This window comes from Oryzias latipes, chromosome 4, assembly GCF_053564925.1.
Source record: "Oryzias latipes strain Hd-rR chromosome 4, Olatipes_Hd-rR_3.1".
Taxonomy (NCBI): domain Eukaryota; kingdom Metazoa; phylum Chordata; class Actinopteri; order Beloniformes; family Adrianichthyidae; genus Oryzias; species Oryzias latipes.
The window spans coordinates 16,362,028-16,389,860 of record NC_136240.1 but is presented as its reverse complement, the minus strand read 5'-3'; the positions used below and the strand labels follow the sequence as shown (position 1 = coordinate 16,389,860).

The 27,833-nt window shown below is 40.1% G+C and overlaps 2 protein-coding genes across 5 annotated transcripts; one reads left to right on the top strand and one right to left on the bottom strand.

Annotated features, from left to right (window-relative positions):
- Window positions 1-6,521: 6,521 nt before the first annotated feature.
- On the top strand, window positions 6,522-12,648 carry ddx49 (DEAD (Asp-Glu-Ala-Asp) box polypeptide 49). The gene is made up of 13 exons (XM_004067924.5): window positions 6,522-6,775; window positions 7,031-7,154; window positions 8,271-8,356; window positions 8,671-8,792; window positions 9,158-9,345; window positions 9,520-9,660; window positions 9,898-9,973; window positions 10,131-10,207; window positions 10,324-10,421; window positions 10,624-10,698; window positions 10,967-11,055; window positions 11,192-11,263; window positions 12,400-12,648. Exons 1-13 carry the CDS (start codon window positions 6,661-6,663, stop codon window positions 12,544-12,546), a joined length of 1,410 nt encoding a protein of 469 aa, XP_004067972.1. The 5' UTR covers window positions 6,522-6,660; the 3' UTR covers window positions 12,547-12,648.
- upf1 (UPF1 RNA helicase and ATPase) lies at window positions 12,631-26,983 on the bottom strand. Of its 4 annotated transcripts, none has more exons than XM_023954254.2 (24): window positions 26,538-26,983; window positions 26,028-26,173; window positions 25,184-25,273; window positions 24,332-24,499; window positions 23,659-23,839; window positions 23,357-23,518; window positions 23,017-23,101; window positions 22,793-22,891; window positions 22,560-22,668; window positions 22,225-22,384; window positions 21,864-21,982; window positions 21,576-21,740; window positions 20,453-20,567; window positions 19,709-19,852; window positions 19,351-19,564; window positions 19,143-19,260; window positions 17,431-17,587; window positions 17,141-17,283; window positions 16,856-17,030; window positions 16,459-16,540; window positions 16,200-16,364; window positions 15,666-15,886; window positions 15,423-15,545; window positions 12,631-15,229 (listed from the first exon to the last, which is right to left on the bottom strand). In XM_023954254.2, exons 1-23 carry the CDS (start codon window positions 26,706-26,708, stop codon window positions 15,426-15,428), a joined length of 3,309 nt encoding a protein of 1,102 aa, XP_023810022.1. In that variant the 5' UTR covers window positions 26,709-26,983; the 3' UTR covers window positions 12,631-15,229; window positions 15,423-15,425. The 4 variants fall into 4 exon arrangements, with proteins under 4 accessions (XP_023810022.1, XP_023810024.1, XP_023810023.1 ...); XM_023954256.2 differs by having other exon boundaries at window positions 26,028-26,170; window positions 26,538-26,934; XM_023954255.2 differs by having other exon boundaries at window positions 13,562-15,117.
- Window positions 26,984-27,833: the final 850 nt, after the last annotated feature.

The window sequence follows — 27,833 nt, the reverse complement described above, 5'->3', positions numbered from 1 at the left end:
TTCTTTAAAATGATTTACGTTGAAAAACACATTTTTATGCAGGAAAGCATTTCTCTTATTTTCTAAGAAACAATGCTCGGAAATGTGTCTCATTTATACTGAAGAAAGTTTTCAGTTTTGTTGAAATGTTAAACAATGACTGACAGACAACCAAGAAGAGGAAGCATGTTTCAAAACTTTTTTTCACACGTTTCTGTTTTTGTTCCTTATTTTCTTATTTATAATATTTCTGTGAAATACACAGAGAGAAGGTTATGTCAATATGTGTATTTTGAAGCACAAAAATGGTCCTTTCTTTATGTTATACTATAAGGGTTTCACTATTTCACAGAGAAGGAAATATCTCTGTGTTTAAAAAAAAAGACCTAAACAGACATAGCCTAAGGTTTATGCATGATTTAAAATTTCCCATTTAGTTGCTGCAAAACAAGCTGATCACAGGAGAGCAGAGGCTCAAATGTGGTTGAAGAGCACTGGGAGCACTGATGGTCATTGGTCTGTTACAGCGATGCAGCTGACTGCTCCTCTGTGCTGCAGAGGCAACAGGGAACATTGGATCTCTGTCTCGCATGCAAACAACCTCTGTGCTTATTGGAAACAACACTTCTCAGTCTGAGGTAATTTCTAGCACAGCTGGACAGAACGGACTAAATTTTCAGCTACACAGAGCTTTAATCACCTCTGGCACACCAGTGTCCAGACCCAGATCATTTCATCAGAAGATTTTCCCTGCTACAAAGTAATACATTAAGGGTTTAATCTCTTTATTTCTTAATTTTATTTTATGTTAATTTCAAGATGCAGATGTACCAACAAAAGCCGAGCCGAACTCTAAAGACTGGGGGCAAATTGAATTATTTTTAACAAAGCTAGATTTCTGTTATGGAAGCAATATTTAGAAGCTTTTGTTTTTACTAAAGTCAGAAACTGGAGAAGAGCTGTAGACCAAACATTCACTTTTGTCAAAAATCCTTGGTAATTTCCTGAAGCCTGAAATCCATAAATGTCAAAAAATCATCTTCTAATCTTGTCTGAGGCTGTTTTTTGATTATCATTTTTTTTTTGCAATTTGTTTCTTTAGTTTTGCCTTAGGCGTTTAATTGGAAGTGGTGCCATCCAGGTGATGTTTTTTATGATCTCTTTGTTGTTTTCTGTCTGTCACGTGTGTTTGATTAGCCTTGGAGCTTTGTCTGATGAAGAAGTTTCAGGCACAACCCCATGACAAACAAGCGTGACACTTTACTGAAAACCATTTTGTTTCAAAATATTACTATGAAGTTTTCCATAAAACATAATTTCACTGTTTTCCCCTGAAATTGATGCCCTGATGATTCCAAAGATGCAGAATGTCTTTGTCTACCAAATCATAAGCCTGGCTTTCAGTGAGTTGATGCTCTTTGAAACCTCTTTTTCATGGATGAGCTTGAAGTAATCTGACTTTTAAAAAAAAAATAAAACCTCTGACATCCAAGCAAGGATTTGATGTTTCTCACTTGTGCTGTAATTTTTTTGTCAAATTCAAGACAGTAATTTTCTCATACTAGCCTTTGTGTTTGCAGAACACAGAAGACTGATTTAACACCGCCTTTCAAAGGCAGCAAAACCTGACGAGAACACTGGAGGGACTTGCTTAAAAAGATTCCTTTTTTTAAATGGAGGGAGGCAGAAGTAAAGAAAAGAACTTTCCTCTGATGCTTTTAATAATGCATCTGCCAAGTTTAAAAAAGGTCAGATTGGGCAAAAAGCTGAAAGAGAACTTTTTGATTTGTTGGTGAATTTCAGAGGGTGAACCTGCTCTGAGACATCAGAGCATCTCTTGCCACAGCTTTCCATCTCCATTTGTCAGTCTGTTAAGGAATCATAAGAAACGCAGACTTTTATTCCTGTCAACTTTGAAATCTGGTTGATGTCTATTATCTCGTTTTTTGTGTGTCAATCATTGGTAAAATACAAAAAAAATCAGTTTACATTTATTTTTCATAAAAGAAGAAAAAATCATTCCGTCCAACCATCCATTCATTTTCCAAAACTGCTTAATCCTTTTGGGGGTTGCAGAGTTGCTGGAGCCTATCCCAGCTACTACTGAGAACACCGTGGAGAGGTCAAAAATCTGTCCCAGGATAAATGATTCTTCTTGTCAAATTTCACATCAAAGATTCTGTATTGTATTTTTTCCATAAAGGACAATAGCATTTTCTATGTTGTTTATCACACAACTGAATTACTACAAATGGATATATATATATTATTTAAAACATCAGATGTTTCCATCTTTTCAGGAGTCATTAGAGTTTAGTCTTATGTTGTTGCTTTTTTTATAAAACATTTTCACACTTTGTTCCTCCTCTGATGTTTGGTCAGTATAGGCAACCACCATAACCGGGAAAAATGTCCATGCTTTGTAAATTCTAACAAAGTAGAAGGGGGGAAAAGCTTTTTATCAAACAAAAGCAGGTTTCTGTTACAACTTGGAGTGCTCTGGGTTTTTTTCTTTTCTTTTTGGTCAAAATGAGCTATGAAAAATGTCCATTAAAACACAAGCTTTAAATCCATGTAGAACAGCTGGAAATAAACAGAAGGCTGCAAATCCCTGACCAGTCACCATCTGAACAGATGATCAGAAATCATTCGCTGTATAACTTAGCATCTTACCAGGAAAAGGAAACTGCTTCAGATGATGATGCCTGTTTGGAGCGTTGTGGTGCACTAACCACAGGGTGAAACAGACCATAAAGTAGGAAAATGTTACTTTTGAATTGTCTGCCACATTGAGAAAATAAATTATTTTTATTGATCTGAAACACTGTGCCACTGTTCCACTTATCTTTGAGAGGCGGAAAGTCACACTTGATGTTTCTAAATTGAATGAAAACCAGTCTTATGGTTAAAATCCAGGAAAAAAAATAAGACAAAAGAAAAAAATGATTGAAAAATGTGTAACAGAAAACAGTTGAATGTCAGAAAGATCTGACCTTCCACAAACAGAAACATGCAGATAAACTCATTCTTTGTGCACTAAAGGAGGCTAATATTTGTTTTTCCAAAAATAAATACTGGTAGATGACATAGAAATGAGCAAATTTCTTTCATTCAGCAAACTCGCTGTCAAAATTCACCCAAAGCAGAGCCAGACCACAAAGATAAGGATGAGAAAAGTGGTAAAACACAAAAAAAGTCAGTTTACATTTATTTTTTACATACTGTTAAAAGAAGAAAAAAGCATTCCGTCCAACCATCCATTCATTTTGCTCTACAGTCTCATGAGTCTGTCCTAAGACAAGCATATGAAGAAAAAAAGTTACAACCAAATTGAAATAAAGTGTGTAAGAAGAATCATTAAAAAAAATGTATTCAAACAATTTCTTAGTAACTGTCACACAGTTTAATTTTTACAACTGAACTTCACTTCATACAAGTGCCATCAAGCCCATCAAGACGACTGTTGTTGTGAATTTGGGCTATACAAATAAAATTGAAATGAATTGAAGTTAGAAACTACATTTTTTGGGGCCTCTGTCAATAAAGCTGCTTGGCTTATGGGAAACATTTCAAAAGCATTTGTCATAAAATACACCTTATGGTGACATTTTGTGGTTTATTTTAAACCTGGACAGAAAACTCACTCTCACTTTGGACTTATAATTAAATTAAAAAAATATATTTCTTAGCTTATTGATGTCACTTTCCATTGCTGTTTGGGACAAAATGCTATGGATTTGTTGTGGTTACATAATGTGAACCTTTTACCTGGGAGACCCAAGTTGGAATGGTAAACCCTGAAGAGTAAAAACTTCCGAATAGAAAAATATCTGATGTCTTGTATTAGAATAAGTTAAACCTTAACTAAAAATGAATATAGATAGCAGGACAGCTTTAAGCTGCATGAAAGAGTGTTGCATCATTAGGGCTGTGAGGTGTGGGATTTTTGATCACCGCTGTGATGAAGCAGCAGGAGTCGCATTGTTGGGACTCTGCATACCCCCCCCCCCCCCCCCACACACACACACACACAAAATCTTAGGAGACCTTAGGAGGCCGGCCGCATTGCACACTCAAGAATGCACGCAGCTTCTAATGGAAAAGAATACAATGGAAATCAATAGTTAGAACGCAGTAAATTTTATGTATTTCCTCGCAAGATGGAAACTGTTGTAGAATGAGGATGTATATATAATACCTTGATGTTTGCATTTATGCTACATTTTCTTTGTTCTTGCTTTTTTTTATTTCAGTCTAAGTCTTTTTTTCCCTCTGCTGTCAGTTGCTATGGTGACTAACAAATTTCCCATGTGTGGGATCAATAAAGTATGTCTGATTCTGATTCTGATTATATGTGCTGCTGAAACCGCGCATGTGTGTGTAAGAAGAGGGAGGGCGTGCAGTGCAAGAGGTGAGAGGCGCGGTGCAGGGAGTGAAGGAGAACAGTAATAAAAGGTTTCCCCCAGAAACCCTTGAAGTCTGAACACAGAACTAGCAGAAAAAGTAAATTATCAGCAAAGATGAATGTGTTTATTGTGTTTATTAAAGTTCCAATCACGCACCATATGCAGAACTGTAAAAAAAATAAAAAAATAAAAAAAAGCTCTCAAAAAAAAAAAAACGTGCAGTGATGCAGTGATGTGGTTATCGTCACACCCCCATGCACTATCACAGCATACCAAGGCGTAACATTTATAAAAGCGTCAGAAAGTAGACTTCAAAATAAAGTAGTGACTACAGTTGTAGTCACTATCTACTGCATCACTGAATGCAGGAGAAAGTTGAGAAGGAGGAAAAGAAACAGCTAAATCCACAAAGCTACAGATGCATACAGACAAGACGGTGAAACAGGGGAGTAGCTGCAGCAGATTCCAAGAAACACAGCCGCTTTCCAAAAATATTCTATCATGGAAAAGTGTATACATTTCCAAAATTCCATTAAAAAACTTAATATAGTTTATTTGATTTCAAGTTTTTATTTTTTACATAAATTGGGGTTCCAGCTCACAAAAAAAACTTACAAAATCAGGGTTAGAAAAATTAGAAAACAGTGGAGATATCACTATTTACTTCTCAGTTTTTGCAAAAAGATAAGGACAGAGATTATGATCTCATCAATTCAATTAAAACAAAGTGTTGTCAAAATGATATGTCCAGCTTCAATACTTCAGTAGTAAGGGCAGGAGCCAGGAGCTGCTGGAAGATGAAACCCACATCTCTATCCAGATCCTCAGCAGAAACAACCATGAAGTCCTCTAGAACATTCTGCTAGACGGTTGCAGTGACTTTGGATTAAAGAAAGCAGAGTTTACCAACACCAGTGCTGAACATTGCAGCCCAAATCATGACTGACTGTGGAGATTTCACAGCTTAGGTTCTGTTCCTCATCAGTCTTCCTCAGAACCCTTGGACCTTGATTCCCTAATGAAAGACACACTATCTTTTCATCAGAAAACAGAACTATGGACCACTGACCAACACTCCAGTCCTTTTTCTCTTTGGTCCAGGTGAGGCATTTCCTCTGTTGGTCCAGGCTCAGAAGTGGTTTGACGAGTCCCACAGTTGTGGCCCATCTCCTGAATACGTCTGGATGTGGTGGTTTTTGAAGTTGTTCCTCCACCTCATTCCAGTCTTTCTGGATGTCTGCAGGTTCTTGAATCTTGTCCTTTCCATAATCCGCTGAAGTCCATGGTCGTCTTTTGCTGGTGAATCGTCTCCTGCCTTATTTTGCCCGTCCATTAGAATTTCCATTGATCTGCTTGGACACAGTGCTCTGTGAACAGCCAGCCTCCTTAGCTAGGAACTTTTGTGGCTAGTGGTCAAGTCTGAAATTTCCCCATTTTGAACTCATCTGACACAATTGAACCAAACTTAACCAATATAATGACATGTGGGGAACCTGTGCAGGTGCTTTGAGTCTAGAAGAGGATTAGTTGGTGAACCTTAGTTTCAAACATTCACACCTTGCCAAATATGGGTAGATTTCTCAAAAATGTTGACTAAAAAAACTTGAAATAAATTAAACAGTGGGCCCTGAATCTATTTTCCATTAAAGTTTCATTTGTTGAATGGCATTATGGAAATGATTGCACTTTTCTATGATTTTCTCTCTTTTTTTGGCAAGGGTCTGTACACCTACAATATCCTGCCAGAATGCACAATTCCAAGAACAGATAGAACCTCAAGCAACCATGGTCTCTGGCAGAAGACCCAAACTGAACACTCATGGGGGAGAGTTGGGTCTGTGTAAATAAACACACGTCTTTGGCTTAAAATATTGCCTAGGGAAAATGTTATCAATATCCATGGAGTTATAATGCCAAAACATAAAAAAGCTCTTTTCATGTTATGCCCCACTATGACATTTATTTGTGTCCTTAAATTTCAGGCCTAAAAACCCTGTTCTCGCAACAATTCTCTATCGATTAACATTATCCATCTGTAATAACAACAATAATTGTACGTTTGTTCCACGTTTGTAGTTATTCAATGTATTAAATTCCGGGTTTGACCAGCAGGGAGCAGTCGAGCGCCGCGATTATGAGGTATGCCGTTACGTCATTATTCAGCGACGGGGATGGGTTTTACGCACGAGGATGAGAAAAAGTTTCTGACAAATAGGTTTATTGGGGTGTTTTAACAACCTTTCTGTTGAGCTGTGTGTACCAAGGACCGTCAGAGATGGGGGACTTTCACTCTCTGGGGTTGTCGGACTGGTTGGTGAAACAATGCAAACAGCTGGGAATCGATAAACCCACTCCTGTGCAGGAGAACTGCGTCCCAGCTATCCTCGAAGGTGAAACCAGGGAACACTTATCCTAAAACCTTGCTTTTAACACACATTTCTTTAGATATTTAAAAAAAAATTATCGTGATGTGTCGTAATTTCACGAGCTTCTTGTTGGCGTGTACTGTTCATCGGTCGAGTGGTAAACAACAAATATTGTGGGCTTGTACTTTGTCTTCAACATAAACAGAGTTGTTAAACTAGTGGCTTCCTTGATGGTGTAAACAAATGCAGGTGAGTCAGCTGTGTGTGTCCTCCACGCAGGTCGGGACTGTCTAGGCTGTGCCAAGACTGGAAGTGGGAAAACTGCAGCCTTTGTGTTGCCGGTTCTGCAGAAACTGTCAGAAGATCCTTATGGCATCTTCTGCCTGGTGCTCACCCCTACCAGGTCAGTGGTGGAAGACTGACAGGAAAAAAAACAAACAAGCGATAATCTTTATCTTGAATTCAGGTTAGGTCTATGTATGTACAATATAAAACCACATGCGACAGAATAAACCTCAGAACAAAGTCATGTAGTCCACGTTTTAGGGGGTGTAACAATTCACTTTGAATGACAACGATTTGATTCATATCACAATTTGTGGTTGATGATCCGATTCACAGTTGATATTGGTTCATTTTGATCTGATTCACTGACTTAAAATTGATCCAAGACATCTTTAGCCAAAAATGTAACCAGTGTGACTCAGATAAATACCTTGTACCAAACAGTGAAGGTGAAGTTTTCCGCATTCCTTGTTTTTCTTGCAAGATAATTAAGTGTAAATTAAATATGTGTACAAACAAACAAACAAGAAAACAAGAATTAAGGGCAAACCCATTTACATTTTAGTTCCATAAAGTTCAGGCCACTGTTGTTTTTCCCCATATAAAAATAGAACATTATTACAACATTCTAGCACACTGTATGGTCACATGTCTGTAAAATTCTAAGTGTTTCCACACATTGGACTGAATTGATGGTTTAATCATTTTTGCTGCATCACATGTGTTGTCCACTACATTACAGTAAAATAAACCTACCATACCTCATTTCAAATGGGTTGATACAATCAATTTATTTATTTTTTAAATGATTGTATAATGGTATAGCTTGACTTGATTACCATGATTACTAATTTGCCTCTGCCAGATTTTTTGTTTGGATGGTAGGACTACAAATCGATCAAGTCGATTAATCATTACGCCCCCTACCTTATACAGATTGTAAGCTATACGAAGATCCATTGCAGTACTTTCAAACGCATGCAAGTAATCTCACTTTTATGCAGATCCAAAAAACACTAATAAAAAACAGAATTTTTAGAAAATGTTAAATTATTCATAACCTAATTTCTTAGTGCAACTTCTTAATACAGTCTGGAAAATAAAGGGATGAGACGTGAAGAGCAAAGGACAATATATCTTACATTTTTTTTGTTTTAAAAACCTGTAATATTTTCAAATCTTCTTCTTCTTCTGGCTTAGCTTTCTCAAATGTTGTAAATCGATTGTCTTTCAGGGAGCTGGCCTATCAGATAGCAGAGCAGTTCCGAGTTCTGGGGAAGCCTCTTGGTCTGAAGGACTGCATCGTTGTTGGTGGAATGGGTAAATGCATACATCACCCTCACAGTTAGAGAGGCCAGCAGAACATCTGAAAATGGGGCGAGATGTTTTTAGCATCCTAAAAACCTTTAATGGAGAAATCATCGTTATGCATTGCTGTATATTCAGTTTATCTAAAGCTAACCTTTGATTTTTAACATTGTTGATGCTTGGGATTACTTATCTAAATCTATTTATGTTTTGGTGATCACCAAAGAGTGTAGCCACATTCTTGCTTCTTCTGCACTCCTTGAGGATGCAACCCTAAACAAATGTGTTCACACGGTGGAATCCTCTCTGTGATGTGTTGTGGACAGACATGGTGACCCAGGCGCTGGAGCTGTCCAAGCAGCCGCATGTGGTGGTAGCAACACCAGGCCGACTGGCTGATCACGTCCGCAGCTCCAACACCTTCAGCATGAGAAAGATCAAGTTTCTGGTGAGCTCTGAAAGGAAACTAAAATGTTGATCTGTTCTAATCAATGTGTGAAATGGCGTCTTAAGTCATTTGACTCTACATTTGTCTTTTGGAAGCAGCAATCTGATCGTTTTTGCACATAACTGCCCTGTGATGCTAAATATGACAAACCAAAAACAGCAGAGGACTAAGACTTGAACATTTTTATTCAGGATTAAGAAATTGCCAAGTTGATGCCTTGTAGACTTAACACCAATTTTCCAGCATATTATTTTTTATCCTGAGATATTGAGCAACTTTAAGAATTGAAGAACTATGTTCTGTTAATTTAGGTCTCTGTGAATAATTTATTGAATGGTAACTCCACTTGTTTTTCTGTTTGTCAGATTTTGGACGAGGCAGATCGCCTACTGGAACAAGGTTGTACCGACTTCACCAAAGACCTGGAGGAGATCCTTGGGACCCTACCAGCCAAACGGCAGACGCTGCTGTTCAGCGCCACGCTAACCGACACTCTGCAAGAGCTGAAGAGCATCGCCATGAATAAACCTTTCTTCTGGGAGAGCACCTCAGAGTGAGTAAACGGGCCGGTGTCATTCCTGCCCTCTGTTTTGGTTATTTGCTGTGGATAAACATGCCATCAGCACAGGGGTACTAAAGCAGAATCCCTCCTTGAAGCTGTTTTGAGTTCATTACCTCTGTAATGAAGATAAACTGAGCTGATGGTCTCCTTCATTGCTGTTATCAGAACACGAACGGTGGAAGAGCTGGACCAGAGATACATCTTGACCCCAGAGAAGGTGAAGGACGCTTACCTGGTTCATCTGATCCAGACTTTTACTGACAAACACGACGACTGGTCTATCATCATCTTCACCAACACGTGCAAGTGAGATGTTCAAACTCTTTCAGAATCAACAACAGAGAGCTCAACTTTAAATCCATCTTAAATTCTGCAGTGTTTTCATTTGTCCACGCCTCGTCCGTGCGACTAAAACTCTGTTTTTACATATTATTTGCTTTTGTAAACACCTTAATAACACATACATTTGTAAATTTAAAAAATGATTTGGAGTTTTCTTCTTCATTGGTGATGAATGTTCACCCTTTCTTAACCGTTTTGCAGGAACTGTCAGATTCTCACGATGATGCTGCGCGAATTTAACTTCCCCACCATCTCCCTGCACTCTATGATGAAACAGGTAAGTCCAGCTGTGATGCTGTAGCCATGGCAACCACTGTTAGAGGTCAAAGCCAGATCTTAAGGAGCTGTTCAGAGAGAAACTGTTTCTGCTTGAATCAAATGTTGGATGAGATAAAGATTTAAACAGAAGGGATTTTGCTCTTTGTGCTTTCCAGAGGCAGCGGTTTGCCAACCTCGCCAAGTTCAAGGCCAGTGTCTATAAAATCCTGATCGCAACAGATGTCGCTGCCAGGTGAGAAAACCTACAGAGCTTTCATGTTTGTGGCCACTTTTGTCTTTGATTCTAGAAAATGTTCCACTGTTTACACTCTTAACTGGTATTCCTCTGATGATTGTTCTGCTTCTTAGGGGTTTAGATATCCCAACTGTCCAGGTTGTTATCAACCATAACACGCCAGGGCTTCCCAAAATCTACATCCACAGAGTTGGAAGAACAGCGAGAGCAGGTACGGTCTTATTTGAACGACTTTTTTTGTTTCTTTTTGTTTAAAATTCAATTCAATTCCCCACGATGCTTTCTGTCCGTGTGCAGTTGAGCATTGGCTGCATGTAGTTTGTAAATGTAGCATTTAAGAACTACAAACCGTCACATACTATGTGAATAGATTCATTTGCACCGTAGAGATAGTATTATTTTATCTTTTGCAGGGAGAAACGGAGTGTCCATCACCCTGGTGACGCAGTACGACATCCATCTAGTGCATTCCATCGAGGAACAGACAAGTATGTAGTTTTGTCTGTGGGTTTTAATGCTTACAGCCTGAAATTGCCTGTAGCTTGTTAGCAATGCAGTGATGGGGGATTGGCTCCATGTATTAAATTACAACTACAGGTTGAACTAAACAATAGATGACATTTTTTAAATCAAAATAGCTGCAAACTAGTCATGAAAGCTGGAGTCTCCCTGAAATAGTTAATCATTTGAATGGAAGATCAGGCTATTAATGTTATTCAAATGTAACGGCAGACACTGACTGCTTCTTTTCTGCAGAGACCAAGCTGACGGAATACCCTGTGGAGGAGAAAGAGGTCCACAAGATCCTCACCCAGGTCAACGTCACGCGGCGGGAGTGTGAGATCGTAAGGCTGTTTCCCTTCATGGATTTACAAGCAAATTAGGGCACAAATTCTGACTAGGTTTCAAATATACATAGAAAATACAAGTTTTAAACCATTTGAAATGTTGATAGTTTTGTTGGCATTTTGTGTTTTGCAGAGACTTGAATCAACAGATTTTGATGAGAAAAAAGAAATAAACAAGAGGAAACAGTTGATCCTGGAGGGGAAGGCAAGTCCAGTGTTTTTTTATTTTACTTTTTAATGTACCTGTTTTCTCTGCTTCGAACCAAATTTGTTTAGAATCCCTAAAGGAACTTCTTGTAGGAGCTTGTCAGAAGCATAAAAATAGTTCATGTAGAGTTCAAAGTGCTGCATTTATAGAACCACTCTGATCATCTACGGAGCTATTTTGAAAGCGTTCCCAGTGGTCTTTGAATCATGATTATGCAGTTTTTTTAGCCAAAATCAAAACATCTTTCTAGTTTCTGCAGAGCAGCAGGAATTTGTCAGAGTTGTGGGCGGGACTGTTGGCGTAAAGCAACCCCGCCCCAATATCCCATCTTCCACCTGGTTACACTCTTTCCCTCACATCCCCAACACAACATGACCGGTGCAAAAAAAATGGCGAGCAATATTGGAGCCATCCAGTCGTTCAGTTTTGAGCCAGACGCCAGCTCAGATGAGGAAAATGAAGACGTACCGTCGGACTGGTCGTCTACCATCGTAATTGAGCAGAGCAGGGAGCTTGGGTTTTCTCTACGCAACAAATACCTTTTATAAACTGCATCTTTAGTCTGCTGCTGATTCACGATTTAAATAAATAATAAAAAGCAATTTAAGCCTCTTTTTTCTTTATGTCCTCCATCATCAGAAAAATGCCACAAAAACATGTTAAACACCATATTTATCTGAGTGGGTCTTCAATACATCTGTGTTTTCAGCTGGGACTTCATTGTCACGGTTAACCTCACACACACACTTTAATTACATTTTTCTATAAAGCCGTATCTTTGTTTTTCTGTTTTATCACAGATTGGAAGTCAAAGGCTCTCTTTGAGTGTTGAGTTATACTTAAACATGACTGAGCAGAAGCAGAAATTTTTATGAACTTTCTAAGCAAACTTTAAATAAGTTACTTTTGATTTGGAAACTGTTTAACCTCTTTCTCATGAAATATGAAGTAATTACTTTTATTTTTGGTCAAAAATAAGATTCTTGCCCTAAAAAGTGTCATTTGTCAAAATATCGTGTTGCAAACTGGAGTTACAGTTTTTGCTTAATCAAGTTCAACATAAAACCCTTTTGATCTGCCTGCTACTTTGAAGTTGTATGAATTTTTAATTCAATCTTCTTTTGGTTTGACAGGATCCGGAGCTGGAGGCCAAGAGAAAGGCAGAGCTGGAGAAGATCAGGAAGCAGAAGAAGAAGTTTAAGCAGAAAATCCAGGAGACCATTCAAAAGAAGCACGGACAGACACCGAGGATGAAGAAGACAGAGCTAGCACCACCATAAAACTTACATTTTTGTATAAATATACATATTTTTTCTGTGAAATATCTGACATTTTCCAGCTGCAAATAAACACCACCCCATAAGTACAAATGAAATTGAAAACTTTTATTGATTTGGTTTTCTAAGGGAATCATCAGTGATGTTTCACTGCAAATAAGATTTGTTGCAAATATGTATTCACATCACACTGACATATCTAATCCATCAATTTAATCTGGTTTGATGACAGAATTAGTAATTTGTAATGCAAACCTGAACGACAAAACAACGGAATTACTTCTATAATATTCACTGCACAATGCAATCAGTTGTGGCTCAGAAGATGGGAACACATCAAAGCAATGTGATTGAGGGCTTGTTTAAAGCTAGAACATTAGTTTAGTGGAGCAGGCCGATACATTAAAACTGAAAGCACATGAGATTTTCCACAATGTCAAACAAACAGAGCCAAGTCAATTAAAGGTGGAGACATCTATGTGAAACAGGATTGTCACAAATCTGCAGAAATGAGAAGCAGGTGAGATACACTGAGGACTTACATTCGTACTGTGTTCAGAAAGTGTCTCTCCTTGAAGAGTTACAAAACTACAATCCCTCGGACAGTTTGAGGAAAGTACAAAAGTCTTTGTGAAGAAAGGAAATGGCCCGCGCCTCTTTCCCGTTTATCGGCAAGTTGCTACAAAAAGACAGGTTATAGTAAAATTACACTAAATGTCCCAAGTAACGCCCACGTTTGCTGAGGCAAACGTGACAGAAGCTTAATCTAGAGGAGCTCAGGGTTCTGGTTCACAGTTGTCCAAGAAATGTTAGCGTCATAGATCTCAAGAGGAGTTCAACTGAAAACATAATGCAGGCAAAACAGCTTTGCACAAACCAAAACATCCACTGAGGGTCAAATCTGTTCGACCAGCCGGTCTTCACTCCACAGAGAAGGAAGGTGGCTTTTTCCCCTCATCCCAGCTCTTAAATTAACCAAATGGAATCCCATCTTTTAACAAAAAATCCTCTTCATTGGTTTTCTCCGTCCCTTTGGGTGTCTGGGAGCTTTTATTTGCTGGTTCCAACTACATTCATGCTTGTGCTGCAGGCGTTTCTCTGATGGTTGACCGGTTATAGGCACTAATTCTGGTTTCTGCGTTCACCGCCGTCGCCTGGTGTCTGCTGACGGCACTTCCTGAGCATTCCACGCCAACCAGCTTTGTTGACTTTCACATTTTCCTCCTGCCTTTTGCCTGGTTGTTGGACTGATGCAACAACTACTTACAAACAAACAAAACAAAAAGACTAGTTTCGCATTAGCGAGCTAATCTGCCCAGACCGTTAGGGTCCAAATGCCACGCCCTTCACTCTGCGTGGTTACCCGCTGCCTTTGACTGAGGTCACACCCCCTCTCTGTCCCAGCCACCTTCCTTTTCCACTTCTTTGTGAATCGACTGCCACAAGGGCCTCAACCCCCATAATCCTTTACTTTCCCTGCGACTCGTTCGATGGTTTATGGACAGTCTGCGATTCCCACAGGAACCACAAGGTGTAAAACATTTAAGCATCTGCTTATAAGCATATAGCGTGCTAAAAAAGTCAAAAAAATAAAACAAAAAAAACAAGAGAAAGATGCCAGTTTCTGACTTTAGACAGATTGCAATAAGAAAAAAGGCTAGGCAGAAACATCAAATGGTTGGATGTTCTCCGCTGGTCATGTTTGAGTTCCAACTTTTTTTTTTTGTTTTTTGCAATTTTGTGCTCTGTGATAAGAAAGATACTCCAGAGAGGAAAAACTGTCCCATGAGGATTGCGATATTGCGGATTCTCATGCCTTGAAAAGAAGGAAAAAAAAACAAAAACGTCTGAAATCCACACACTTTTCCACCTCTGACGTGGTCGAAACCACCCCGTTGAAAACCTTGTGGTTGAGCCAGTGGTTCTCAAGGCAAGTGAAAGGTATTTCAACATCAGACTCGAGCACAGAAACCAGCGTTTTTGTTTCCTCTCTCAGAAGGTTTGTCGACCGCTGCTTCCTTCGTAGGCTGCCGAGGAGTCAGGGCCCGGGTGAACATTACTTCCCACGATTAACCTAATTTTAAGAGTCTTGGACGTTGTTCGGGTTGATCAGACAACCCACATCCAGCATGGGGGACTTGTATTTTTGTCTGTGCTGAATGCTTGAAAGCTTCCCGCACACATTTCTGTCCAGGTTTGGAGAAAGAATTCTTCAGATTCCGCTGAAAAGCCTCGATTCTCGTCGGACGACGAGTAAACTGGACTAAAGCCTTCACAGGGACTGTGTGTGGGGGGCATTGTTGCATGGATCATTTTCTTTGGGACTGAACCTCTTTTGGATTCTCAGAGACTGTTGATCTCTCACGTTTCCCTCAGCAGCCCGACCAGACGCCGCCATCTTCTCGACCTCCTTCCATCACTACCCACGGGCATCGCTTCCTGCCTTTCGCTTGTTCACGCGGCCTCTCCTTCCATCTCCATGCGCATCGGTTAGTGCTCTCTTCTTCTACCCTCTTATTTCGCTCGCTGGTCATTGGTTTGGTTTCGCTATCCCGTCGCTTTCACTTGGTGGTGCTTCGGATGTAGCAGAGGAAAACAGGTATCCATTTTATGTTTTTATTTTTTCCCAGATTTAAAAGCTGATGAACTAAGCTCAGCTCCAGCCTAGCTCCCTTCTTCAGCCAACCTGCCAGATGTAAAACACACTATCAGGGGTCTTTTGCATTATAGGTTTTAGCCAAGCATTCATAACAAAGTTCTGCAGATTTACAGGTGGATTAAACCCTTAAGTGTTGTCTTTGCGCTGAAAACGGAGTAAACTCTAAGTAGTTTTGTCTTGACATAGAATTAAATGTGCCCCGATACAGTTTGTGACTTACACTTTAGTACTGTGACAGTCCGGTCACTCCGCCATGCTGGTACGCACGTTCGCCCTGGTAGGTCGAGTCCTGGGACAGGGCCACGTCGATTTGGGACTTGAACTCATCACCCAGATAGCTGTCCTGTAGAGGAGAAGACCAGACACTTCCTCAATGATCTGTACATATTTGACTGAATAAAAATTAGGATTCTACTTTAAAAAATGCAAAATCTGTATTATGCATACACCCTGCATGGGTTACCTGAGACAGCTCGGGCTGGGAGAGGCCGGGCTGGCTCATCTGAGAGGGCTGGCTTATGGAGATGTAGCCCTGGGTCAACGGCCCCTGAGAGAAAGACTGGGAGGCCCCATCCTGGCTGACCTGGCTGTTTGGTCCGTTAACCTGCCCGGGACCCTGGTTCCCGATGCCGCGGACCCTCTGCCGCCCGCTGCGCCCGGGCTTCCCTTTCATAGCCCCACGGCCTTCATAAAAACAGGAGAAGGATCATTTCTAACCATTTTGCAAAACACAAGAAGCAGGATAAATGAATTTTGGCCAATGTCAAGTATTAAAAACAGGGAAGAACTTTGGTCTAAGTGACCCTATTCATGGGTTGGACACCTTTCCATTTAGAAAACGACAAATCTGAGTATTTAAAGTCCCACTTTGATCATGTTTTAAGACATTTAAAAGCATTCCCAGGTGTCTTTTTGAGGCCTTTTTTGAGCCAAAATCAAGAAATCTGTGTTGTTTTTGCAGGTCATAGCTTCTGCAGAGCGGCAATGGTTGGTTTACCTGCAGCAGGGCCGTTCGCCTGACCCAAGTAACTTGGGGGAGGCATTGGGGGCATCACCAGGTTGAACGGTATGGGGATATTCATAGCGGCCATGTGACCTGGGCCCGCCCCAATCATTCCAATCTGGTCGTGTGTTTGAAAGTACATGTTGGACGGACGTCCAGCTGAAAGAGCATTTGAAGACACGGGGTTTACAAACGACAACAGTTGCTGAGATCATTTTTGAATGTTTACAAATGTGAAAAGATGTAGAAATACCAGTGCTGCTTCGATCGTATGCAGATCCAGGGATGAGAGCCTCTCGAGCGTCATACATGGCAGTGCTCATAAAACGAGCCCCCTGAACAAACAAAGAGTTTGGAGTTCTTTAAAGCCTAAACTAACAGTCATCTATATATTATGTTTATTCAAAATATAATAAAATTACTTAAAAAATAATTTTGCTGGACTTTGGCAAATTCAGTCCCCTAAGAAGTGTGTAAAAGTTCAAATAAAGCCAAGTTTAAAAAAGAAATGTAATGCTTTTTTGTTTTTCTAGTAAAAAGTATGAACAAAATCTGATTTTGAATTTTAAATTACTTTCTGGATTGTCATTTTCATGTTGAGAAAAAGTCCGATCTGCCTTGGAATTAGTGGTGCAGGAGGTTGTACTCACGGGGTTGATGGTGTTGACAAGTTTACGGGGTTTGCTGAACTGCATGAGGCTCTCTCTGAGGTTGTTGAGGGGCCCCTCCACCAGAACCTTCTGCTCCTTGTAGTTGTTCAGCAGGTTGTTCCACAGAGGCTGTTTAGACAGGGCTTTGGGGTTCCCCACAATGATCACCCCATACCTTCACACAAACGCACACAGATCAGGTTAGAACCACAGGAGACTGAAAGTGAGGTTCAGAATCTGCACAAATGAGAAGCCCAGGTTGCTCGTGATCTAAACGGTTCTCACTTGGCTCTGGTCAGCGCAACGTTGAGACGACGAGGGTCGTTCAGGAAACCAATGCCCTGGTGCTCATTTGCACGAACACAAGACAGAATGATGAAATCCTTCTCTCTGCCCTGGAAGGCGTCCACGCTGGCAATCTCCACTTGCTATGATGGAACAGGAGAGATGGGGGTATGTCTTAGTAACAGCAGCACAAACACAGTAAGCATTTTAAATGGTTTTGGGTGAATTTGATTTATCATATTCTGTTGATATTTTACATTTTTAGGAGGAAAAGTCAGAAGTGCTGGTACCTGATAAAGTTTGGTGTGCAGGGAGCCACTGAACTGCATATACTGGACCAGGTAGGAGCGCTGGCCCTCATAAGGGGTGATGATGCCGATCTGATCGGGTTTGGCTCCTGCCTTCAGCAGCCTGGTGGTGATTTTCTCAACGTTTGCAGCCTCAGTCCTTAAGAAAAGGAAAAATGGGAATAAAGGCGCTACTCAATCTTCTTTCTCAACAACAAGGCTGGAACATTTTCCTCACTTCTTGTGTATGTTTGGAATGTTTCAACAGTTTTGTTAGTAGGGATGGGTACAGAGCCCCGGTATTGAACGAGCCCCGGGGCAACATTCTTCAAGGCCGCAGTATCGTTAAGATCTGACCTCAACGGTTCTGCTATCGGTACTGGAAAAATCTGGTTTTTTTTGTGTCCCACAAGATATAAACGGTATCTGCCATATTTAACTCACCAAGTTAGTCAATTTTCCGTTAATTAATGATGATATTAATTTCGCTATTCTCGCTGAAGAGGAAAGGTCTGTATGGCTATTTGTGTGCACGGGGGGCGGGGCTGTTGTTCAGACAGTACGCAGGCCCACGTAAAAATTAATTCAATCTGCGCTAGAGCGCCCCGACTATCGTGTCAACCAGAAGCTATGATGACCGTATTTTGCGCTCTCTGTGAAGCATACAGTGGAGGGGCACGGAAAAAAACAACGACTCGCTGCTGCAGAGGAGGTGAACAGGTAGAGAGGAAAAGCAGGTAGAGAGGCGGGGGAGGGGCTTTGACTTCAAACTGTCAGAGAGATGAAAACACGGGCGTCAGATTAAGACGCAGCTTTCACTGCGGGAGTTGAAGCACAGACTTTCTCTGGGATGAGCTTATGAGCTCAAACATTTATTCAATTTGTTTAATATTTACATCATGATAGCAATATGTCAAAACATTGCTGTTTATTTTTCTTTTTTCTTCATGTATTTTACTTTTCAAGTTGGAAAATGTATAAAGTAAAATGTTTTGTTAAAAAAACAATGTTGCATAATGAGGAAATAAAACACTTTATGTTCTTTATTTGTTATTTATTTTTTTTTCGTCCTCAAAAAGTATCTATAAGAGTATCGTTAAAATAGTGGATCGATAAGCAGCATCAGTAAGAGTAGTAGTACCGTTAAAAGCTTAACGATACCCATCCATATTTGTTAGGCAAAAAGAGAATCATTTTCGTCCGTGTTTGTTATTTGTTAGATTATTTACATGAGTTGAGTAGCTTAACCATGGTGCGGTCAACCTTTGGTCAGAATATTGCAGGTTCGATTCCCGCCTTTCCTGCCCATATGTTGAAGCCACCTTGCCTCTAGTGGAAGCTTGGCGCCATTGTTCGGCAGCAGAGTGTGTGTGAATGTGTGTGTGAATGTGACTGTAAAGCGCTTTGGGCCTTCGAGGAAGGTAGAAAAGCGATGTCTAGGCTATTTACCATTTAAACCTAAGCTTTAGCTGTGGTGTTGACACACTCTTTAAACGTTTATGCAATTAACGGAATTCCAGCAGGTTTTGTAGCAGAGAAAAGAAGCTTTGTGCTGAACAGCACTTTACGTTGGTGATGTCTTGCATAACGGTGCAAAGCCAAAATGAAGAGCTGCGTCAGAATCAGCCGATTCACCTTTGTCAAAGATGTATATCAAAGAGCGTGTGTTTTTTAGGTGGTGACATCTCTGGAGATAAAGGGTGAAGTGACTTTACCTGTTAAGGTAGGAGGTTCCAGAGCTGGCAATTTCCTCCTGACCCTGAGTCACATAGAAGAACATGGGTTTATCTGGCTGAGGCCACTGGAAGTCGAAGCCTTTCTTGATGCGATCAGCTGGAAACGACATGAAAATCTCATTGTTTTCTTCACAGCTTTTCTCAGTCCGTGGGAATAAAAGCTCCCCCGAAGGGTCTTTAGACAAACCTGCAGTGACACCGTTCTGCAGCGAGCCCTCATAGAAAATGTTGGAGGGGAAGGCGCTGAGAGCCGGGTGCATGCGGTACTGGACCTGCAGGCGGATTGGCCGGATTCCCAGAACCACCAGTCTTTCAAACAGAGACTGAGACAGGCCCGCCTTTGCTGCCTTCTTGCACATCACCACAGGACCCAGCTGGCAGTGGTCCCCGACAAGAATGAGCTGGGAGGAAGAGTGCAGGTCAAACAGATGTCACACATATACTTGTGATTCATACGTGTGATGACAAATATCCTAAATTAATGTTGCAACAAAGCAACTGAACATCCGTTTGCACTTCTCTGAACAGAGGTGGGATTTATTTACCTGTTTGGCTCCCAGCACCACCGGCACCATACACTCCGGCTCGGTGGCCTGGGTGCTCTCATCAATCAAGATGGAGCGGAACTGCATCTTGGCCAAACGGGGATCCCCAGCCCCGACACAGGTGCAACAAATCACATCAGCGTTCTGGAAAAGAAAAACGGGAACTTATAGTTTGTAGAACTCTTAAGACCTGTGCAAAAGATAAAAAGGTCACTTCTTCTTTATTGTTGATATTCCACTTAGGTGTTATGCCAGCTGAAGTACGGTACTGTGGGGCATTGATCTTCAGTACAGTCAGGTTCTCACTTTAAATCTCTATATTGTTTGCTCTGCAGCTTGCAGTTGTTGCACGTATACAGCAATAATGCTAACAACACAGTACATACACAACAAAGCAATGGTGCATCTGCACTGTTTTTACAGTTTTATACCATTAAAAGTAAAAATAAATAGTACAATGGAGCACAAACTCATAGGTTCTCCATGGAAACACCATCTCAATAGAAGATAGTGATCACAAAAAACTCTTAAATGATCTGAATATTTTCTTTTCATATCTTGGAACCATTTAGATTTTCTGTGCTGCTAAAAAAACAAAGCCATCAAAAAAAAAAAAAAAAAAAAAGCTCCGCATAGATGGGATTTTTGATTGCGTGTTTTTTAATGGGCCAGACCAAAAACCCCTTAAGAGTACATAATGTTCTGTCTACCATCAATCATAGTACAAATGCTGAGCTGTCTTACCATGAGCAGCTCCCTCTCAGCTGTGCGCTTCAGAGCCCTGTAACGTTTCTCATCTGCAGACGACAGCTCTCCAGTCTCATCCTTCAGCTGCTGCAGTTTCTGAAGCTCTGGCATACTGTGGAAACCAAGAGAGATAACTCAGTGACTCAAAAGGTCCTGAACTGAATGTACAGTGGCAGGCACACACTGCAACAGTAACCTAAGATCAGGATAAACGAATGGATTTGACTATCAAGTTAAAACTGTAATCCAACTGCCTGCTCTCAAAAAGAAACATAGATTTGCACAATTTAAAACATAAGGAAATCTTTCAAAATTTAACTTGATTTGGGAGGATAGGCTTAATACATTAAAAAGGTACATCAAAATGACAAAAGGTTGTAAAAAATTATCAAAGCCCAAAAACATTCCCAGCAGGACTTGTATAAAAAACATTTTTAAGATTTTTAACAAAGATCCGCTCCAAAGGAAAATTTGTTTTTAACATGTTTTTGTAGAATTTTTCTCATGGAAGACATACAAAAAGGAATTTACGATTAAAACTACATTTCTGAGTATTTCTTTATTCAAACCGCGATGAATCAAGAGATTAATAAATGCCATTTGAAAAACATAGACACTGCAATGGGCGAGCTAAAGTCTCACTGCTACGCTCCATTCCAATACATCCACTAGCAGATCCAATAACGTTTTCATTTTCCTCGTCTGAGCTGGAATCTGGCTCAAAACGGGATGGCTGAATAGATCCGATATTGCTCGCCATTTTTGATGCACCGCTAATGTTAGGTTGGGGTTGTGATGGGCTGTAAGCCAGCGGGCGAGTGCAAACAAAGGGATCTTACTTCCACACCATCAGTCTCAAACACAACTAAGAGGCGAGTTTCTGATGAACTCTTACCGCGTAACAGAAACTCTTAGAAAATGACACATTTTTGGATTTAGGCTAAAATCGGCACAATCATATTGAAAAGACTTCTGGTAACACTTAGATCAAAAGATGAGGATTCCCTTGAAAAAGAGATTCTTAATCTCAATGGGACATTTCCTGGGTAAATAAAGGTTCAATAAAAAATAAAGAAAATGAGTGGACTGTACTTTAACTTCTTGTCTGTGTGCCGCTCACCTGTCCATGTTGCTGATCTGGTTGTGGAGAGCCAGGAAAGACACTGGTGACTCGATGGCTTCTCTGCTCTTAGCACACAGCCTGACAACCTTCAGACCAGTCTTATCAATCTTTTCAGTGAGCTGATCTACAGCTATGTTACTTGGAGCACACACCAGGACTGGCCTAAAAGGACACAAGCACCCATAAAAGCACAATGAGGGATTTATGTAAATGTTTTTGGGAATATTTTTAGATTTGCATAACATTTCTATGCTTGAAGAAGTTTGTTGATTGTGATGGTCCTACCCGTTGCCCTGACGGGATAGGTGGTACACAATTGTGGCAGAAGTGACAGTTTTCCCAGTGCCAGGAGGACCCTGGATTAAACTCAGAGGCCTTTGCAACACTGTCTTTACTGCGTAGACCTGTTTGGGAGGAAAAGGGCAGAAGAGAAAATGAATTATCCGTAATCTTGGCACTTGTAGCAACTAATATTTGGTCTTGTTCTAAAGAAGTCACAAGCCCCACAAAATTTCAAAAACCAAAGGTAAATGACCGTGCTTGAAGGGCATATGACAACAAAAATGACAGTGAATGGGAGTATTGCCCTGAAATGAGTTAAAATTTAACAGCAAGAATCATAGTATCAGCAGAAAGCCAGACTGACCTGCGAGTGATTGAGGTCAGGAAGGCCCTGAGCGGTGAAACGCTTCGGCAGTTGGCACTTGATGGTAACGTCCTCCACCTCGTGGCCCAAAAGTTTGTGATAAATGTAGCCAGAGACCGATGTCTCGTCAACAGCAAAGGTCTTCAGGGCACTCTGCATCCTAAAGGGGTGCAAAAAAAAAAAAAAAGAGTCAACTTAGGAAATACTTGGAATGGAAATCTTCTTACAAATAAAAAAAGAAAAATTAAGGTCACATTACATCCTGTAACATAAAACTTCCTAAATTTTAAGTGTTTTGTCTCATTTGGAGTTCATGGCAGGGCATTTGAGTGTACCTGTCGAAGGAGGTGGATTTCCACACAAAGTCCACCTGGAAGTTATGTGGGATTTCCACAGGAGCTCCAACGCTGCTCCTCAATTCAATAGCAATTTCATCCCCATAGTCTTCAAGCACACGCTGTTAAAGAAACTCTTTTATAGCTATAGTGACGCTGCTGATTTTAAAGAGGGAAATTGTGATGGAAGTCAGTGTGATGCAGCAGATATTCTGCAGCAGTGTAAAGGATACTGTCAGGGACTTTGATGACATGGCCGATGCCCTTCCACAAAGGCGCCAGGTCTCCCTTGTAACGCAGGCAGATCTCATCACCTTGCATTAGGCGCATATCTAGGATGGAAACCATGGTGGGAAATAAATTGCAAAATTTAAAATGAAGTAGAAAAAAAACAAAGTTAATACTTGCAAATAACCAAATAACACAGCAGAATAAAAAAAACTACACAAAAACATACCAGAGTCTGTCTTGGGCAGTGTAAAATATGCAATGCGCTTCTTGTTCAGCCCCAGGTCCCACCTGACTGTTATGTTGTCTTGAGTCTAGAAAAAAAGAAAGAAGTATAACTGATTATAAATAATATATTATAATATTATAATATTTATTATAATATTAAAATTATAATAAAGAAAAATGCTGCCAGATTGCAACTCCAAAGTGGAATTGTTTCCACATTAACTGTTATACAAGAGAAAACAGGAAGTCCAAATGATCCTTGTAGCTCTGTTTTTATTGCAAAAACAGCCCCTTAAATGACTAATTTTTATTGAGCCACTATTACTTGGTCAATCAGTCACCTGTGACTCCTTCAGCTTCTTGTCATAATCAGCCTCCAGCTTGACCAAAGGACCAAAGATGTTTTGGTACTGGTAAGCATCCTCATAACGCAGCAGCACATGCTGGGGCTCCTCGTCCACGCCAGGCTTCTCCAGGTCTTCCAGTGCAGCGGTGGGATTGTCCTGTTACCATGGAAACAGAATCAGAACCAATAATAAAACACTGAAATCAGACTGAGTTCATTCTGCTCTAATGAAGTTACTTTTTCCTTTTATTTGGGTTCAACTTTTGTTTAAGCACCCCAAAAGGTGAATCTGCATACCTTCCAGAGTTCCTCCAGCTTATTGATCTGCTGAGCGGTGATCTGACGAGCTCGCAGCTGCTCCTGCTCCGATGGGATCTTCACCAGCCAGGACAGAAAACAGCGGTCCTGAATCAGTGGTTGCCACTGGGAGCTGTCCCAGTTGATGTCCTTTAGGCTACTCTGGCTAGCACAGGGCTGCCTGCATGAACATACACGATTCAGATGAAATTATTTTAAAAATAACCGACAAATAAAAAAATGCACCACTCACAACCTAATGCCTCGCTCAAGATTCACAGTTTTTTCTTGACATACGGTATATAATCTTTAAGACCCACATTTCTGGGTGTTTCTTTATTTCCCTTTAGGTATTATAGAACAACTTTAACTCTTTTAGAGCAATTATTTCATGCAGTACAGCGCTAAAAATGCATGAATAAATCCAGAAAAACTATCTTAACTTACAGTAGACTTACAGCAGTAGACATTTATGTTAAAAGCACATGTGTCACTTTAGCACCAAGTGTGACCTTTCAAATTAAAAGCTGCATTTTGCAGCAAATTTCTCATTTTTAGATTCTAAAGTTTACTGTAATCTTTTGGGAAGGTGTTGGAAACATAAAAATTGTAAGTGCACACTATCCCAGCGGCCTGTCAGTAAACAAAGACACACCCAAAGTCACCCGCTCACCTGCAGAGGAGAACCACCACAGAATCGGCTTTGGCAGGGATAAAGCCCAGAAGGAAGACGTTGCGGCAGCCACAGTTGTAGCACTCCAGAACCGTTTCACCCAGCGGTCCATCTTTATGCAGCGTCACTTCTTTGCATTTGGCCCTCACCATGTGATTCACAATATGGCTAAATAATGGAAGACAAAAAAAAGACATAAAATATAAGAGACTTATTTATAGTTTCAATTAGGGATTAATATTGCAATAACGATATAATTTGCGGTATGTAAGCGAATAACAAAACAACCAAACACATCAAACCCATTTCATTGCAAAGGTTTAAAAATTCTACTCTAACATTATAGGGCTCCATCTGATTGGTCCACAACATGAAGGGGTCCATTCGATTGGTCAAATGCACAAAGGGATTTATTTGATTCGTTAAATGCTTCAAGTTGCCATAAGATTGTTTTATCACATTTAAGGTAACCATTTATTGCAATTTTGGCTGTCATTTGCGATGTGCATATTGCTCAGCTTGATATTGCGATGGCGATAAATTTACAGTATATTGTCCAGGCCTAGTTTCAAAGACGGACTGAGCAACAGGACTACACAGAACAGACAGAACATTTTAGAGTGAGGGGCAAGCAAAGTGAATTGGGTCATAATGGATTTCCCACTGTTTGTTGTGTGGCAATGTAAACAGAAAATGCAGTGAAGTTTTAACATGAATTTAGTTAAATTGCCTGTTTTCAGTGTCAAATGTGAAATTACAAATTAGATTTAAAGGCCAAAGCAGATTTTTGTTATTTTATTCACTTAAGTCTTGTGATGATTAAGTTTAACACATTTTTTAAAAAGTACCCACCTGCCAGATGTGTTGCCACGTCCGTTACAGAACCACTTCTTACTGGTATTACAGTACACCACACACGCTGGGTCATGAATACCACAGTAGCTGCAAAATCAAATAAATGTTAGATTAATTCATGAACACTAGAGGTGAAACAATAAATTAATGAATCCATTTTTTAAACCAGAACAATCCGTCTGAGGCAACTTGTTAAAAAGTTATAAAATAAAATGAATTAATCTGTAATCAATCTACATAAAAATGCTTCACAGCGGACAGCAAACAAGTGATGACAGTCCAATATGTAAAAAAAACACATGTGATCATACAGTGTGATAGAATGTTGTAATAATGTTCCATTTTTGTACGACATTGATATGGAAAGACAACAGTGGGCTGAAATTTTATATATGGACTATGAATCGTAACAGCAAACAGAAATTATTATATGAATCAGATAAGTTGTTAAAATGGAACACATTAAAATTTTAGAATTTGCAATGTAGAAATCAGTAAAATGTTCATAGGATCCCATGTATTTCTGTGATCCACAAATATTTAAAAACACATTCGTTAGACTTTACCTGTATTTCATTCTTTAGACAAAAGTTTTGCTTCAAACACGTTTCTATGACTAAAAACTGGCATGGAAACAACTAATAAAATCATACAACAGACACTAAGCAATTGTTCTTACTTAACAAGATTCATACAGAAAAAGCAAAAGAAAGCACTTCTGTGCAACTAACAGCTTGAACTTTTTTTTAAATAAAAAAATGTGTTGAAAAAAATAAATGTTCAAGCTTTAATGACTTCATCCTGTGTGTGTTGTCCATGTGGTGGTGACAGGTTGCAGTACCTGCAAGCATGCACAGGCAGGTCTTTGGTGTAGTACGCATCTTCCTCATCTTCTTCAAAGTTCAGTTCGCCCAAGAACTGACTGGTCTTGGCCACAGAATCGTCCAATCCCCCGTTGAGCAGACCCTCGTCCGGTCCATTGACCTGCTGAACGATGCCGCCGTTACAAAACAAACTAGATGCTAACCAATAGCTGCTAGCGGATAGGGCACACGCTGCGGAATTTTAACATGTTGACATTTTGTTACTGTATGGCAGACATCATCCGTATTTATATGCATTTGAACCCGAATTGTTTCTAAATTTAGAAAACAATCGTGCCGAAATACACAAAAACGCTTGAAGTGTTGATAAAAGGCTTAATAACGCGCTAACCAAGCTAACTTAAAGCTAAGTCAAGCTAAATCTAAGAATAGCTGGTTAGCAAAAAGACTGGATGAGCTAGCTAGTTATAGCTAGCTGCCGCTAGCGTCTGTTAACCGCGCCTTCCTGTATGACTGAACGTGTCAACCTGGCTGTCCAGTTGGCTCGGAGTCTGGCCTTGAGTCTGCGTCTGGCTGGGAAGAGTGAAGTCAGTGAAGTCAAACTCGGAGCCTTGTGTGTCCGCTCCAAGCAGCTCCGCTTCCTCGGTGTCCAGGAAGGTGAGGGTCTGAGAGCTCGGCCCGTACGCCTCCACACTCATCTCGACCCGAAACTTTACTTTTGCTCAATGATTTCCGATAATCGTATAGTGACGATTACAATCTGCGCACGGTTTATTTGCCGCTAAATGGTTCGGAGACCGTTGCTTAGATTCTGGATTCAAATCCAAACAAAAACAGAACCGATCAGAACCGTGATAGCTTCGCAGATCCAGGTAAAGCTTCGGCGGTGACGGACTTCCTTGCGACGCGCAACGTGTGACGTTAACTGGAGGCTGGGCAAAAGACTGGTTATGCAGGAAGATGTCTCACGCGTACTTTTTTTGAACGGATCACAACAACACAGAAATCTGGTAAAAATGAATTGAATTTTGTTATTGTAGTCAGTTTATACAAGAGTTACTGGTTCCAGGCGAGGCTTTTGTAATTCAGTTTCCAAGTGTTTTAATTTTTAAGCAAGAGAGAAGAACAAAAAACAGAAAAACAAAACAAAGAAAAAGAACCCATCACGAAAGCAATAAAACAATTTTAACTAAAGCAAAAGCAATCTGTATTGAAACAGAAATAAAAAAAATGGAATGTTGTACAAGTGCATATACATGTTACTTCCACTCATGTAGGTTTATGACATATAACTAGGATTATCAAGTTTACTTTGCTGTAAAACTCTTTAGTTTTTATGTGAAAACCTCTGCATGAGCCAGTCTAAAATATTTCCGCTTTGGCTCTACAGCCATGCTGCTTGCATCCCATTTTTACATTATTGGGATGTGGAGGAATATTACAAATCTTAAAATCAATCCTGTTCCTTTTACAAATTTGGTAAAGCAGGAGTGATCTGAAGCATAGTTTTCTGCAATAAAGGAAAACAAAAACGATATTATTGCATAAAGTTATGTTTCTAGCATTTTGAATATTCTATAAAAGACCAAGTTCCTTTTTATTCATCCAAGTCAGCATTTTATTGGAACATCTGTTTTTAAATATCACACTATAAACCAATTCTCGTAGGTTTACAAACTGCTCAGTGCTTGAGTTCTTGTCACCAGTTGCTGTTTTACTCTCACTCTTCATTTTGAAGGAACACTAGTTATACTTCAGTACCATCTATGGATGCTCCATCCACCTCTTCTGGTGGCACTTTAGTTATAACATTATAAGTCACA